The 17,344-nt window shown below is 41.7% G+C and overlaps 1 protein-coding gene across 1 annotated transcript; it reads left to right on the forward strand.

The window, feature by feature from the left end:
* The first annotated feature begins 292 nt into the window (after positions 1-292).
* LOC146670866 (beta-1,4 N-acetylgalactosaminyltransferase 2-like) lies at positions 293-16,864 on the forward strand. The gene is made up of 7 exons (XM_085404990.1): positions 293-467; positions 2,882-2,995; positions 3,285-3,371; positions 4,612-4,793; positions 5,114-5,257; positions 16,355-16,583; positions 16,671-16,864. The coding sequence occupies exons 1-7, from the start codon at positions 293-295 to the stop codon at positions 16,862-16,864; spliced, it is 1,125 nt and encodes a 374-aa protein (XP_085261116.1).
* Positions 16,865-17,344: the final 480 nt, after the last annotated feature.

Below are 17,344 nucleotides of genomic sequence, written 5' to 3' on the forward strand. Positions count from 1 at the left end.
ACAGGGATCTGCTGGTACATGATATTGTCATGTTTCAGGTCATACACAGGGTTCAAGGTCCATTTCAAAGGTATTTTGGTATTCTGTGTTTTTCAGATTAATTAAAATGGTGATAAAAATCTTACCCATTAATCAAAATGGCCAGTTAATAACCTAGTATAACTGATTGTGCCAAATTGATAATATACAATTAACTTAGAAGCATGAAATTGCAGAATTATTGAATAAAATTTCTTTGTGCTGTTTATCCAGATTTTGTGAAGGTCTGAAAACTCTTGGGGTTCTCGAGAAAATGAGGAGGCATCCAGACAGTTTTCGCCCTCTGTTCTGCTATGAGCCACATATGCTGACTGCTGACCAGGTGGATGATCTTTTCAACATTCATCTATCTCCAGAAGGAAGCAACAGAAGAGCTGCTGAGGAGATGGTTGTTACCTTCTGGAGAGACTATCTCCAAGATGCAGAAGGTAATTGTCACTTTAGTGCACAATAAATAGATATAACGATTTATAGGTTAGCATTTCTGAAATCTTTATTTTAAATAGCATACTCAATAACAATAACACCACATTACCCTCTTGGTTGTAGTAACATTTTTACATAGTTCTTTGAGACTATTGAAAGATGAAAAGCATGCTCTAACGTAACGGCGGTACATGTATTCCGTTACTTCCCAACACTGTCCAGTCTCCCTTGTTATCAAGTCAGTATTGTCTGCCTCCTGTCTTATTTTGAAAGAGCCTGGTTTTCTTTGTTCATTGTATTTAGTTTCACTTCCCCTGTCCCATTATTAGGTTCATGTGTGTCAGCTGTTTCCCTATGTGATTCCTGATCCCCCCCCCCTTGTGTGTTTTTAGTCTGTGTTTTTCATTGTCTTGTCTTTGTCAGAACGTCTGTGACACCACGTCTAGTCATAGCACTCATAGTCACAGTCATCATAGAAATCATAGTGATCATAGTCATCGTGATTAGTCACAGTTATCTTGTTCCGTTTTCCCAGTTTAGTTTAGTAGCAGTTTAATTTGTCGCCCAGTTTGCCTCGCATTATTTTGTATTCATGTTTATCAGCTAAAATAAAACGTCTCACTTTTGGTTTAACTCTCCGCTCTATCTCCTTTTGTGTCTGAACCTGGGTCCTCGTTCTCACTCTTGCACAATCAGCAGGTGTGGATCTAGAGAAATTTTCTTAGGGTGGCAGAGAAATCAAATGGGGTGGCAAAATCAAAGCCTTCTTTTTTCAAACACACCCTCACTGACACACAAATTAAAACAACGACTACACAACACACTAACTACACACCCAAAGCTAAACGTCACAAATCTCCCACATCTAAAAACTCGATATCAATATCTCTCTCTCTCTGTCACTCGCTCTGTCTCGCTGCTGTCATTTCCAAAACTTTCCCCTCTTCCTATCTGTCCTTAGAAAATGCTTTAAAAGAAAACAAAACAAAAATACAAAACAAAACATGACAATAGTATTTAGAAAAAAGCATGGCTTATATTATATTTTTTCTATCATAACTCTGAATTTACTGGCCTGTAATTAAAATTTAAAAAACGGTGTATACTTTGAAGTCCGAACTTTCAACACGGGCTGAAAGACTCAGCGTGGCTGCAGCTTGTTGCTATGTCAGCTTAAATCAGACATGTGATTTGGAGGTGCAGCGTGCCTGTGGACCACAGAGGGTTAATAACACTCACCTTCATTGTGTAACAACCAACCACCTGTGTGAAATCTGAAATTCCCATGGTGTTCTTCGAAATGTGCTATGGGCTGAACCTCTTGTTAATGGTGGAGGGGGGTAACACTATGCAGTATATTCATTTGTAGAATTTATATTCACTGCTAACTGTAACTGTGCTCAAAGTGTTAATGCTATCTTATTTTAAAACACAACACTGTCGTATGCAAAAGTAGGGTGGTACTTGGGGTGGCAAGAGATCATATTAGGGTGGCACATGCCAACCTTCTAGATCTGCCCCTGACAGTCAGCTCCCACTGACCGTGACTTGAGAACTTAATGATTTTAACAATCATCAGATGTTTCTTGTGTTATGAAACAAGCAATAACCTTGGTAATGCGACACCTTTTTATAGGCCATCACTTGGTACTGAGGATTGGCAGGGTTGCTTTCTAATTACTGATAGATTTCAGCTGGTGTCATTACTTTCCATGCCTTCTTGCACCCCCCTTTCTTCTTGTGTTTAATACTGTTTCCCTGTATTAAACTCATTATTACACATCTTGATTTACCTTCCTGTTGTATTTGGGTCGAACCTGACCCATTTACAAATTAAAACACTCATTTGATTACCTCAAGGCCTTATGACATCCTCCACACTATGCATTTGAACATATAAAAGTAATGAGTACCTCTTTCATTTCAGTGTTATGTTAATTTAAGAGCTGTTAAAACAGACCAGTCAATTGTTACCGGGAACACTAAAGTAAGGGGGGTGGGGATGCACACAACAGGAGGGTTTATGGACAGTTCTAGTTTCTTTGCATATATCGATTGGATATGTTACATCTGGTACATTAGCATTATTTTTCATAATTATGTTGTATGAGAAAGCAACATACAACACTAGCAATTTGTTTATTTTTCTCAGTGTTGTTGTGAACTCACTGACTGCTTTTCAACTTTTTTTTTCTTGAAAATGTGTCCCGCCTTTAGTTGTTATTTAAAAAATATAAGAAAGTGTGATTTCAGCTAGGCAAAAAGGCAGAATAAACAGACCTTGTTTGAATTCATTTTTATATAATCTATATAGCTTGTAGGGTGTACACTTTGTCATATTTATTGACTTTAAAACTTGAACTATTAATCAAGTCATTTTAATGCTGTTGTGAAATTTTGTGGTTTGAATTAACAGGATCTGGTAAGAACAAACTGATTATCGAGTCTCGCAGCCTGGTGACCCTCAACAACTTGCTAGCCAAAGTGTCCTATACCAGCACTGACTACCACATAAACACTGGAGACCTTGGTTAGTGTTTAAACAATGTTAAATGAGCTAGAAATTTGAAATTCTATATGAAAATAAAGTTTTGCATGAAATTTGATTGTTTCTGAATTCCGTATGTCATGTCCAAGCAAAATAAGTGAAAGCAAAAGTGAAATTAGACAAAGTGTTTTCCAGTTATGCAGTTTGTGTGCTGTTCTAAGGTTTATTGGAAAATCAGTGACTATGTTTTGTTATGTTTTTGTTTTTTCTCTTTATACAAGAGTGTCCTTTGCACTGTATTTAATCTGAGCTTTTTGTTTTCTGATTTTAGCCACTTTCCAGTTTGAAATGCATGAAGCTGTGTTTCCAATTGCCATCAAACAGCCTCGTGTACCAGTCCTGTATGACATGGGAACAGGTAGTTTGTTCTTCCTAGGAATTAAAAATCTCTGTGATGGTACCATGTATTGATTCCTGAAATTATGGCCAACTTAGACTGCCTTCCTCCAATGAATGAAATGTTTCTAACTTAATTCTGTTTTCAAGGTTCTTCACTAGAGGTGTACAGTCCTTTCAAAAAGTAGTTGCACCCTTCCTGATTTCTTATTGAATATTGTTTTGCATATTTCTCACACTTAAATGTTGCAGATCATCAGATAAAGGTTAACATTATTTACAAATAATCTGGGTAAATACAAAAGGCAATTTTTAAATGTTGAATTCTTTCATTATTGAAAAAAGTGATCCAATCCCTTTTGGTGTTATTGGTGCTACTTAGTTGAGGAGCGTGGCTGAAGAGTTTAAAATATTACTCTTTTTGGGTCACAAAATAAAATTAACAAATTTTCAGGCGAGAATGTAGCTGTGTCAAGTTCAAATATCTGCTCGATTTATCAAGACATCGCATATTTGCAAAAAGTGCTCCGATGTTTTCGGAGACGTCTGTTACCGACCAGCTCGATAGCTGACTGGGTGGTCAAGGCTAACTTGAGCCGGCGAGTACAGTGAACTCCCGACACATCATTTTCAGACCCTCGCGCAGTCTTTCACTACTCAGGTTAAACATGATATATAAGTCACTTGTTGATTAAAAATGTTATTGTTTGGTGTTTTTCAGTGTTTTATTTGTTCCTCAGTAAATCAGTTTAGCTGAGATTAAAGTTTTTTCACACAGCTCAATAAACGTCAAACAGAAAACTGATTAAACAGAAGTGTGAGATGGTTGAGAATTTACTCCAATATTCTGTTATATTTTAGATAGCAAGGAGCAGATGGCTGAGTTTATTAAACTCCACCGACACAGTGACACAAATCTGAAGACTAGACCGTCCCATTTCACAGAATCGCACTTCTGGCCTTCTCGGACCTGGCCCACATAGACTGCAAAGGCAGGGTCCTCCAAAGGATGCAGCCACTGCATTGGGACATAGCCCATAGCCCAGGTCTACCCCCCCTTAAGAAGTGAAATCAGTATTTAAAAACTCAATTTTATATCTGAAACATTTCATTGTAGTGAATGGGGACAAATACTTTTCCATGGCACAATAGGTGAGAGAAGGATGCACATAGAGAAAGTGTCCTACGATAACTCATTCTATGCTGTAGCAGATCACCCTACTTTTTCTTGAAATAAGTCTTTGTTTGCTTCTGTCTCTCAGATATCAGCTCTCAAGTCACCATCACAACAAAAACTTTCCAGCGCTATAGACACTTAAGAGTGTTGCTTGACAGCATCCGGCAATTTTATAGCAACGTAAAAATTATTATTGCCGATGACAGCTTTGAAACGGAGCACATTACTGGAGAAAACATTCAACATTACATTATGCCTCCAGCACAGGTATATACCTACATTCTTATGGACTAAACTGACTATACAAAATTTAGAACATATGTCACTTTACTTTAATTCTTGAAATTTTCTATAAAATCTGATAGGAAAATAATTCAGATTTCAGATGCATTTAAAATTTTATTAGCTAAACTTCTGTTACTTAGTTGTATCAAGCATGTTAAATTGCTGCTAATCTAACTAACTATATAAAGAATAAATGGACTGCAGTCACATGTGGTCACCACCACAATTTAAGGATAAATCTGAAATCAGAATTAGAACTCTTATCATTTGCATTAAGATGTGAAAGATGTTTCCTTTCTCAGGGCTGGTTTGCAGGCAGAAATCTGGCTGTTTCCCAGGTAACCACCAAGTACTTCCTGTGGGTGGATGATGACTTTATGTTTTCAGAGAAGACGAAGATAGAGAACCTTGTAGAGGTGATGGAAGCGATGCCAGAACTTGACGTGGTGAGAATGAAATGGCTCCTGTTTGGGTTAATTTACTTCTGTTTGCTTTATGGGATACAGGTTGCAACCAAACATCAAATATACATAGCTATTTCTGTAATTAGGTAAAAAAAACTTTAACTTTAACTTTGTAACTTAGTTTCTTTTTACCCTTTTAATACACTGATTGGCGTTCTTATAGACTTTACTCTTTCCTTGACGATGATTTATCTGATCTAGTTACAACATTACCAAATTAATTTAGTTTTTTCCAAAAATTTTGATGCATTTTTTTTCATTTAATTAAATCAGTTTTAATAATAGTTAACAGCTGTCATGTTACGGCTGTGTGCAGGCAGGGATTGGACCTAAACGTAAACTCACTGACACATAGAATAAACTCAAAGCCAACTAAACTGGGAAACTAATAGAACTAATGCACACGAGGAGACACTGGGGAGCATACAGTACGAGGGACAATGTGACATGTAACTGAGAGAGACTCGGACATAAATACCCAGAAGGTAATGAGGAAAGTGGAAGCACATGGGGAACACAGCTGAGGATAATTACATGTGACAGGACAGGAAAGACATGAAAACTGACAATGCTGACACCAGACACAAACCTGATTTGGGCGATCGTGGCTCAAGAGTTGGGAGTTCGCCTTGTAATCGGAAGGTTGCCAGTTCGAGCCCCGGCTGGGACAGTCTCGGTCGTTGTGTCCTTGGGCAAGACACTTCACCTACCGCCTACTGGTGTTGGCCAGAAGGGCCAATGGCAGCTGTGGCTACAACTGTAGCTTGCCTCCACCAGTGTGTGAATGGGTGGATGACTGGGTGTGTAAAGCGCTTTAGGGGAGGCAAAGTGGGGGACTAGTAAAGGCGCTATACAAATACAGGCTGTCATATACTGGGTTGCCTGTGTCGAACGGGTGGGCGTTGCGGCTTTACGCCACTAGGACATGCTTTGCGGCAGGGCTGTCTATGTCCAGATCTTCTCTTAGCTGCCACACCCGTTGTTGTGCTGTTATAACCCATGCTGGATACACGTTCAATAAAGCAGCATCACAAGAAAGCTACCGAGTGGTCATTCTACATGGTGTCAGAAGTGGCCCGGACCATCGCCGGAATAACGCCATAAGGGAGAAAACAGAAGTTTAATCCCCCGACAAGCTTCCCCTTCGATAAGCCGACGGAATGGCTCGACTGGAAACAGCGTTTCGAGCGCTACAGGATCGCAACGAAACTCCACAAAGACGAAGGACAAGTACAGGTGAGCTACCTAATCTATGCAATTGGGAAATGAAGCAGAGAACATTTACAAGTCACTCACCTTCGCCGCCGATGAAAGTCGTGACAACTTCGCCGTCGTAATGAGGAAGTTCGACGAGTATTTTTCCCCGCAGCGGAACATTATACATGAAAGAGCATGTTTTCACCAGCGTGTCCAGCGGCCAGGCGAAACGGTGGAGAGTTTTATCCGAGCCCTGTATGACCTCTCAGAGCACTGTGAGTTTGGTGCATGTAAAGAGGAAAATATTCATGATCGTATTGTGGTCGGGATACGAGACAAGGACCTCTCCCGCAGGCTACAACTGATGAAGGACCTCATGTTGGCACAAACGACCCAGATCGTCAGACAGTCAGAGGAGGTCGCAGCGCAGGTCAGCTTGCAGGGAGATGCTGGAGGCTCAGTACAGGATGTACGGGATAAACGGAAAAGCATGGACTGGAAATCACAACAACAGCGAGGCAGGCTACCCGAGGAAAAAAAATGGGCGGGGCGTGACAAGAAATGCATTAAATGTGGGAAGACACAGCATGCCAGGGATGAAAGGTGCCCGGCAGCAAAATCTGTTTGCCATGGCTCCCGAAAAATTGGACACTGGGCCAGGGTGTGTCGTAACACCAGATCAGTGAATGAGGTTACAGAGACAGAGAAAAGCAAGCAGGCCTCATATTTTCTAGGCTCAGTGTGTAATGCAAAAGGAAATAGTGAAGCATGGACTGTGCAGTTACTGCTAGACTCTGCCCCAATAGAATTTAAGATTGACACAGGAGCAGATGTCACTATCATAAATGAAGATACATTCCACACACTTGCTCATAAGAGAACACTAGAGCCTTCTAATCTCCCTCTAGATAGCCCCGGAGGAGAGCTGTTATGTCTCAGCTACTTAAAGGCCACAATAAGTTATAAAGGCAAAGACTACCTGTCCAAGGTGTATGTGGTTCGTGGACGCAGAGTTAACAACCTTCTCAGCCGCTCCTTGTCAGTGCAGATGAACCTGGTGAGAAGAATTGATGAAGCAACGATCACACTCACCAGGAACCAACCACTTTACGGTGAACACGGAACACCAAAAACTGAACCAGTCAAAATTCAGTTAAGGGACGATGCTGTGCCATACGCGGTGCATACGGAACGCCGTGTGCCTTTCCCCATGCTGCAGAAAGTGAAGGAGGAACTACAAAGAATGGAGAACCATGGTGTCATTGAGAGGGTGACCCAACCTACCGAATGGTGTGCCCCAATGGTGCCTGTCTTGAAGAAGAACACAGCAAAGGCCAGGATCTGCGTCGATCTGACAAAACTGAATAAGTCTGTCAAAAGAGAGCGCTATATCTTGCCTACCCCTGAGGAAACCATGTCCAGGTTGAGTGGGGCAACGGTCTTCTCCTCGCTGGATGCAGCCAGTGGATTTTGGCAGATCCCTTTGCATCACGAGAGTTGCAAACATTCATCAGGCCATTTGGCAGGTATTGCTTTAAGAGGCTGCCCTTTGGGATAACAAGTGCACCAGAGATCTTTCAGCGAAAGATGTTGGAGACCTTAGAGGGGCTTGAAGGAGTGGAGGTCTTTATGGATGACATCCTGGTCTATGGGGCCACCATGGAACAACACGACACCTGACTTGAGGAGGTCCTGCAGCCTATTGGGTTAGCCGGATTGAAGCTCAACCGAGAGAAATGCTCCTTCAGACAGAGCCAGCTTCGCTTCCTAGGGCACCTGATCGACTATTCTGGGGTCAGGCCAGACCCTGAGAAAGTGAGCGCCATTCTTCAGCTGCCGTCACCAGAAAATGTGCAAGAGCTTAAAGGGATCCTAGGAATGGTTAATTACCTGGGCAGATATATTCCTGCTCTTGCCACAGTATGTCAGCCACTGTACGAGTTGCTTAAAAGCAAAAACAGTTGGACCTGGGGTCACCCACAGCAGGCAGCCTTCAAGAACATTAAGAGAGCGCTTACATCAGCACCTGTTCTTGCCTTCTATGACGTCAACAGACTCACAGCCGTATCTGCCGACGCCAGTAGCTACGGGCTTGGGGCTGTGCTGCTTCAGCTTCATGGCGCAGAGTGGAAACCTGTTGCCTACTACTCTAGACGCCTCACGGAGGCTGAAACACGCTATGCACAAATCGAAAAGGAGTGTTTGGCAAGTGTTTGGGCCTGTGAGAAGTTTGATAAGTATCTATGTGGCTTAGATCGCTTCAGGCTTGAGACCGACCATAGACCTTTGGTGCCCCTGGTCAATAGCCGGGACCTTGACAATGTTCCATTGAGGTGTCAACGCCTCCTGATGAGGCTCATGACAGGTACAAGCCGGAGGCCGTCTATGTCCCTGGCAAAATGCTTGTCATCGCCGATACGTTGTCACGGAGTCCACAGACTCGGGCTGAGGATGACACTAGCACTCACAGTGAAGTGGACTGCTACATAGCCACCGTGTTACAGGGCATTCCAGCGTCCCCAAGCCGAATGGAAAGCATTAAAGCAGCCACTGCAACGGACGTTGAACTACAGACTGTCATTACGTACATTCGCAGGGGTTGGCCTGCATACGGAGCTAGTGTGCCATTGAACATTAAAGCGTACATGTAAGTGAAAAACGAGCTATCAGAGGCTGACGGCCTGGTTATACGAGGCTGCAGAATTGTCATTCCAAAGTCACAGAGAACAGCCATTCTACACAAACTACATGAAGGACACTAAGGCCTCACCAAGTGCAGGGATAGGGCTAATTCATCTGTGTGGTGGCCAGGGCTCTCCACTGAGTTAAAGAATGCAGTGCTGCAGTGCCACACATGTCTGGCACAGAGGCCAACACAGACAAAGGAGCCGCTTATCTCCACACCTTTGCCGGATCGTCCATGGCAAAGGATAGCCCTGGATCTCTGTGATCACAACCGGAATAATTATCTTGTTGTGTCGGACTACTACTCACATTTTCTGGAAATACCGCACCTACCATCCACGACCAGTGGCCAAGTTGTTCAGAAACTGAAGTCGACCTTTGCTAGGTTTGGGATCCCTGACAAGGTGGTGAGTGACAATGGCCCTCAGTTCTCCAGCTCTGAGTTCCAGGCCTTCGCGAGAGAGATGGATTTTGCCCACATAACGTCTAGTCCCCACCACCCACGGGGAAATGGTCACGCGGAGAGGGCAGTACAGATTGCAAAGAAAATCCTTCGACACAACGACCCACTGATAGCACTAATGTGCTTTAGGTCTACTCCCTGTACCACTACAAGCTTCAGCCCAGCAGAACTTATTATGGGGAGGAAGACCAGGACAACCCTGCCTACCTTGGAGAAGAATCTTCAACCTAAATGGCCAAACAAAAGAGAGGTTAAACGAAGGGATGCTGGTCAGAAGGCCAAGCAGGCGTTCTACTTCGACCGCCGCCATGGTACTAAGCCCCTACCTCCACTTCATCCAGGGGATGCTGTCCTAACTAAGCTGGACCAGGAGAAGGCTTGGGCAACACCGGCTATCATCTCCAAGGAGAGCGACACTCCGAGGTCCTATCTCGTTGCCACACCCCAAGGTGCAGTGCTGCGACGGAACCGCCGCCATCTCCGCCTCGAACCATCTCCACGGGCTATGCCACAACCCCTTCCAACACCCACTGTGGACGCTGAGGAGCTGCCATCTCAGTGCGCTGGTGCGTCCACTCCAGAAACCTCACCTTTGGCCCCTAGTCTTCCCCCAACACTTGCACCCACTCACGCCGACGTACCGGATCAGTTACACATGAGGTGCGGCCGGGTACGCAAGCCAGTCAACAGGCTGGATCTGTAGACACTGGGGTAATGGGAGAGAAAGAAGGACTGGGGAGTGGGAATGTTGTATTGTTGCTGTTTTGCACTTATGTTTTCAGCTGCAACCAATACTGCTGTTACCTGGTTGACTTAATTACCTTAAATGGCCTGTATTTATATAAATGGCCTGTATTTATAAAGGTTTACCATGTTTAATAAGTCCTGTTTTGTGGACACTGCCCTTCAGGCCGACAGTAAGCCATTTGTGCCCGGTCCTTAAGAGAACCGCCCAGAGGCTATTATAGTGTCACATGTTATCATTGTGTCGTTGCTGTTCTATTTGGGGTTTGTTATTGGAAATAACATGAAAAGGGGGGGAGATGTCATATACTGGGTTGCCTGTGTCGAGCGGGTGGGCGTTGCGGCTTTACGCCACTAGGACATGCTTTGCGGCAGGGCTGTCTATGTCCAGTTCTTCTCTTAGCTGCCACACCCGTTGTTGTGCTGTTATAACCCATGCTGGATACACGTTCAATAAAGCAGCATCACAAGAAAGCTACCGAGTGGTCATTCTACACAGGCCATTTACCATTCTAAATAATTAAGGTAATAACAATACAATGATCAAGAACCAAGGGTGAAAATTTGCATATATTTGCATCACTTCTGTGGAATTACAGAAGTTAAAAGCTGAACATGTGCAATAGCACGTGCGCAGTTGAAGTTGAAAGCAGGTTAAAGCAAGTTTCACAGGATGTTGGGTCGAGCTGAAACAACCACAGGCTTCAGTGTGAGTGCTGCAGTGCTGTAGAATTCTGAAACCAGCCATTTCCTCAACCTTCTCACGCTATGAGGCTCACTGAGCTGTCAGCATGACTATATGTGCATATGTTTGTGTTTTCATGACTAGTAAAAGCGCTATACAAATACAGGCCATTTACCATTCTAAAAAATTAAGGTAATAACAGTACAATAATCAAGAACCAGGGTGAGTAAAAGATACTTCTATTAAATTTGCATATATTTGCATCACTTCTGTGGAATTACAGTAGTTAAAGCTGAACATATGCAATAGCACGTGCGCGGTTGAAGTTGAAAGCAGGTAAAAGCAAGTTTCACAGGATGTTGGGTCGAGCTGAGACAACCACAGGCTTCAGTGTGAGTGCTGCAGTGCTGTAGAATTCTGAAACCAGCCACTTCCTCAACCTTCTCATGCTATGAGGCTCACTGAGCTGTCAGCATGGCTATATGTGCATATGTCTGTGTTTTCATGAAGCCTTTAAACCACTAGTATTGTCTAACTGTAATTGTTTCACAGCAGACTGATCAGTGAGCGTGATTCTCTGTTTTAGAAGGCATTTGCATTTTCTTTCTTTTATTGGTGAGTTTTCTTCTCCTCTGGGTCTATTTACAGTTTAGTATAAAGAAGAAGTTAATAAAAAGAGACAGGATACTTGTGCAAAAAATAGAAAAGAACATACTGTATAACACCTGAACTGTGACCATGCTCCCCCTTGTGGTGGCTAGTGGGTAATACACCACACTACAATTACTACTACAGGTTTTCAGCCATCATTGTATGTATTAACAACCAACACACACATTTCACACAAATAAAAACTTTTTTAATTGTAATATGGAGGTAAAAAGGTTTTACCATACACATTTAGGGACAAATGTGTGGCTGCTCGTCTATAAGTTTGTTTCTGTTTATATCATTTCTGACCTGCATCATTTACAAAAGTCGCACAAACCAGGTTTTCTGCACTGTCACCTAACGCTCCCTGAAATACAATAACTTCATAAACGACTTCTCTGATTTTTTAGCTGGGATTATGCCCAATTGTGCTGTTAAGAGGGAATGTCATCGAGCAGAACAAATGTGATGGATGGTCCCAGCACGGAGCCTTGAGGAACTCCACATAGCAGCTCTGTGGATTCAGACTTAATCTGGTTTGCAGACACATTAAAACTCCTATCAGATATGTAGGAAGAAAACCACTCTAAAAGAGACTCTGCCGTGGTTTTTGTTACAGCCTCCAAGAGACTTTCCCAACGTGTGGTAATCCAACTGCTCTCAGAACTGTTCGGTCCAGTGACTGCTGTCAAACAAATCCTTTTTATGCTGACACAGAGAAACTACCAGCTGACATAAACACATCAGGTTTTTATTCTGGGTTAAAATTAGTATTAGTATTGATTAAAAAAAAGACTTAACTAATTAATTTCACAATTTTCTGTAATTGATCGCGATTAATTGCAATTACTTGATGAATAGCGTGGCTGCAATGACACTTTTTAAACTTTATATTTAAGCTTGTAACAAACATTTATGCAATATAATGAAGTAAATGGAGAATAAACACAAAGAATGTGTGCTTAAATTCAGAGAGAATTTGAACAGTTTTCTTTTAGCACAGGTTCTCTCCTGTGAAATACAACTTTTTTTAAAACCTACATACTAATAGCTAAGTATACACTTATATATAATATATATATTAGTGCTCTCAAACAATTACAATTTTCAATCGGATTCATCACAGGGTTACTGTGGATTAATTTTGATTAATCATGATTAAATATAATTCATTTTTAATCAATATTAATTGCATTTCATTTTGCATGAGCAAACAGACTCGAGAAAAAAGCGGAAAATATACGCACTTAACATGTTTATTGACATCTTGTACATTCATGTTAACAAAAAACTCTGTAAACATTTATCCTCTCTCGCTGTCACTCTTGCAGAGTCACTTCAAGTCCTTGAGACGAGGAACCAAAGCTATGTAAAGTGCGTGTTCTCAACGACATTAACAGGTGTGCAGTTTGTTGCAATCCACTTGGCAAATGTGTCAGTCAATATGTTCGAGGCAGACTTACTGAACCCCCGATGCTTCGTGAGTGGTTTGTCGCAAGTTGGGTGACGCGTTAGCCAAAGTCCTAGCAGCATCCCCGGCTAATGTATGCTTCGCATCAATGTGATATTTTAAGCTGCAAGTGCTTTGGTGAAAAGAAAATTCCTTCTTGCACAATGTGATTGATTCAGCTGCCCAGCCTCGCTTCTGTTAGTGCGCCCCAGGGTGGCTGTGGCTACAATGTAGCTGCCATCACCAGTGTGTGAATGGGTGGATGACTGAATGTAGTGTAAAGCACTTTGGGGTCCATAGGGACTAAGTAAAGTGCTATACTAATACAGGCCAGTTACAATTTAATTGGCCTTGGTTATGGCAGGTTAAGACTCTACAGAACGTTGTAGAACCACATATCAAAGGATTTAAGTGAATCTTTGTATATATTTGAATATGTGTGAATAATTCTGACCATCTGTCAATTTGAGAAAAAATAATTAAAGTCAAACCAATTCTTTTGTTAAGTAATTATAATTTTAAGCTGTACAGTCATTCCACCCAGTTAAAACATCAGTCTACAGAAATAATTAAAGGCTCAAAATTATTTTGGCATTCATGCCCAGGGTGGGCATTAATATCTACAAAAACGTGTGCAGTGAAGTTCATCCTCTTCAAATACTTCTGTTATTGCTGTTATTGTTAATAATCTAGTTCCTTTATACTGCTGTCTTCTGTCAGGGCTGGCTCATTATATCTGTACTGTTCACTATTATTTCTATTGTGCTGTAAGCCTTTGGATCTCCGCCTTCCTTCTCTTCTACTTCTTAAGTAGCTTCCTTCTAATGATATCATAGCACTAGAAGTACTTTCCGACCAGTGTGGATGTTGGTCTGCTTATCTATAGTTCCCACATGTGTTGCACGTTTGGTCTATTTTTTTAAGATAAAATTCTGGGTATTTTCTGTACTATCAAAGTAAAGCCAAGCAGAGATGTGATATTCTGGTGATGGCACTGACCTTTGTGTATTCTGCAAAGTATTGTGCTCATATGTTTCCCGGAGGTTTGGCTCTTAGGCCGAGTTTAAAGTGCATGTTTTTGTGCATGAATGTCTCTTCAAAGGTGAGTAAACATTAACAGACGAGGATGGATTACTGCTGTTCAAGCTGAAGGAAGTCTCATCACTAAGCACGCCAGAAGCAAAACCTCAATTTATATTTATATTTTTAACATGTACCATGATCTTATTCGAAGACACCATCATGCACAAAGACATAATGTCATTTAATTTTACACATTCAGTCAAAGTTTCACATGTAAATTTGTTCATTAAGAAAGCTGGTGTACTGCACTGCTGTTGTGAATAATCTTAAAAGGAATTAGTTAAAAATTTACACCAGAAGGAGACATTAGCTTTGCAGCAAGATGCCTTTGTGAGGCGCCAAGCTGTTTTCAGTATTTTATTTGTTTCATCATTCTTTATAATATGGTGAATTAAAGGCATCTATCAAGACCCATTGAGACTTAAATCTGAGCCAAACATTAAGGCTGTTGTTACGTTGTTAAAAACACACACAGACACACACACAACCATTAGGTTTTTATTCTTGGTTAAAATTTGTCATTAACTTGACTTAGCTGAGGTTTGTTTTTGCTCCCCAGATGTCTTGACTGACCCTTACTTCCTTGTGTGTATTTAAAGTCTCTCTTCAGTCTTTATCATTCCACTTATGGGCTCTATATTTCTTGGTCTGTTTATTAACCCCTTTTAATGGTGCATTTTGAGTTGCTTTGCCTGCTTTTGAGCCTTTGCATTTAGGTCCGTTTGTCCTGCACACCATGGTAGTTATGATAGCATAACGTATCATATAACTCATAGCTCTTGTCAAACAATGTCGAACAGGTTAGATTTGGTTTGGCTTAAAATTCCTAGAGAACCACAAGATTTTGCAGATATTTATTGAGATAATATATATGTAATAATAATTATTATATTTTCATTCACTTGCTGATAACTGTAAACATGAAAAACTATATTTATTAATGGTCCGAGAAAGAGAACAGGCTGTGTATTATGAAAATACCATGTTCTTTTTTCAAGATTGTATTAGACTTGGGAATAATTACTTTTCAGGGTTAAAATATGAATATAATATATAATACATGTAAATAACAGTTGCATTTAGATTTTTTTGATTGTGTCTGAAACGTTTACAATTCAAACACCTTTGTGACTACTGCATAAAAAGTGTCTTGTTCTGTTTTGTCACTTAAACATGTCCAATGTGTAGATAGCGCTTGATGTTCCTAAGCCACTGCATATAACTACGACTCATAATAATAACATATAAAAGCAAATTACAAATATCAAATGTGATTTTCATTCATATATTCAGATTTTCATTTAATGCATAAACGTTTTAGATAATAATTAATGGTGGAGTGCCCACTCCGGGTCGGGGATGAGTTCCTGCCCCAAGTGGAGGAGTTCAAGTATCTCGGGGTCTTGTTCGCGAGTGATGGTAGAAGGGAGCCGGAGATCGACAGACGGATTGGGGCTGCAGCTGCAGTAATGCGGACGCTGCACCGGTCCGTCGTGGTGAAGAGGGAGCTGAGTGTAAAAGCGAAGCTCTCAATTTACCGGTCGATCTACGTCCCTACCCTCACCTATGGCCACGAGCTGTGGGTAGTGACCGAAAGAACGAGATCGCGGATACAAGCGGCAGAAATGAGCTTCCTCCGAAGGATGGCTGGCCTCTCCCTTAGAGATAGGGTGAGAAGTTCGGCCATCTGGTAGGGGCTCAGAGTAGAGCAGCTGCTGCTCCACATCGAAAGGAGCCAGCTGAGGTGGTTCGGGCATCTGACAAGGATGCCCCCTGGGCGCCTCCTGGGTGAGGTGTTCCAGGCATGTCCCACCGGGAGGAGGCCCCGGGGCAGACCCAGGACACGCTGGAGAGATTATATCTCTCGGCTGGCCTGGGAATGCCTTGGTGTTCCCCCGGATAAGTTGGAGGAGGTACCTGGGGGGAGGGAGGTCTGAGCCTCTTTGCTTAGGCTGCTGCCCCCGCGACCCGGCCTCGGATAAAGCGGATGAAGATGGATGGATGGATGGATGGATAATAATTAATGATGACAGCAACCTAGTGGTTGTCATGAAAAATAATATCTACATCAGAGTATTTATTAGTAAAGATTTGATTTGTAATGTTCTCTGTTCTTGTTAGGTTGGTGGGTCGGTGAAAGGGAATCAGTTTTACTTTGCTCTCATCTATGAGGAAGGAGATGAAATTGAAGGTGGCTGCCTTTACAGGAAATCTGGAGGGAAATTTCAAACACTTCCTGGTTACCCACAATGTTCTATGACCAATGGAGTTGTCAACTTCTTCCTGGCACGCACAGATGCCGTGCAGAGGGTGGGCTTTGATCCTAAGCTCCAGCGGACAGCACATTCAGGTAAGTCCAGACCTCATCAAAGTTTGAGTTCTAAGTGGCAATTAAAGTTTTTTACCTTATGGGGAAAATGTCTCTTTCTTTCTCCAGAGTTCTTTATGGATGGTCTGGGCACTTTGCTAGTTGCCACATGTGGTGATGTTTCCATTGACCATCAACTCACAACATCAGAAAACAAGAGTCCTTTGTATAACAAATTTAGATACCCTGGACAAGGTGATGTTGAGTTCAAACTGAAGCTTCACTTTTACAAAAATCATCTAAAATGCATTAAATATGGATAGAGTACCAAAAAAATGAGAGTCACTGGTTTTAGAACATTTTGTTTCTTTTTGTTTTGGATGTTATTGCCACAGTGAAAGAAAATAAAAACAATGATACTCTGGTCTTCCTTTCACCATGTATGACAATTTGTTATTTCTGTCATTTCGTTCAAGTGTTTAATTTGGATAACTACTGTATGTGAAAATTGTAATGTCACTGCCACTGACAATTGTTTCTAAATTTTTAACACTGGTATTTTATTTATTGCTTCTATTTAAAATTTCGTTTTATTGTCTGTGAAATGTTGTTTCTTTAATCCAACTATGTAAGGAACTGAAATCAGGGAGTACTGTTTCGCTGAAAGGATGTCCATCGGGGCTGAAACTCGTGGCAGCAAGTGGCCTGGGCCTATGTATATTTATATATAAAACATAGGTGTACACCTTGTGACATCAATTTGATTGATGTCCCCAGCCTTGACCTTTTGACCTTACCGGAAG

The sequence above is a fragment of the Rhamphochromis longiceps genome, linkage group LG4 (assembly GCF_057381845.1).
Source record: "Rhamphochromis longiceps isolate RC_006_pf linkage group LG4, R_longiceps_female_GT1.1, whole genome shotgun sequence".
NCBI lineage: Eukaryota > Metazoa > Chordata > Actinopteri > Cichliformes > Cichlidae > Rhamphochromis > Rhamphochromis longiceps.

Bases quoted from the DNA above. Each gene is read 5' to 3' on its own strand.
- LOC146670866 (XM_085404990.1), top strand. From the start codon at position 293: ATGAGGAGGCATCCAGACAGTTTTCGCCCTCTGTTCTGCTATGAGCCA. The intron at 3,372-4,611 runs GTAGTTTGTTCT...TCTGTCTCTCAG, and splicing joins CCTGTATGACATGGGAACAG to ATATCAGCTCTCAAGTCACC. The intron at 5,258-16,354 runs GTGAGAATGAAA...TGTTCTTGTTAG, and splicing joins CGATGCCAGAACTTGACGTG to GTTGGTGGGTCGGTGAAAGG.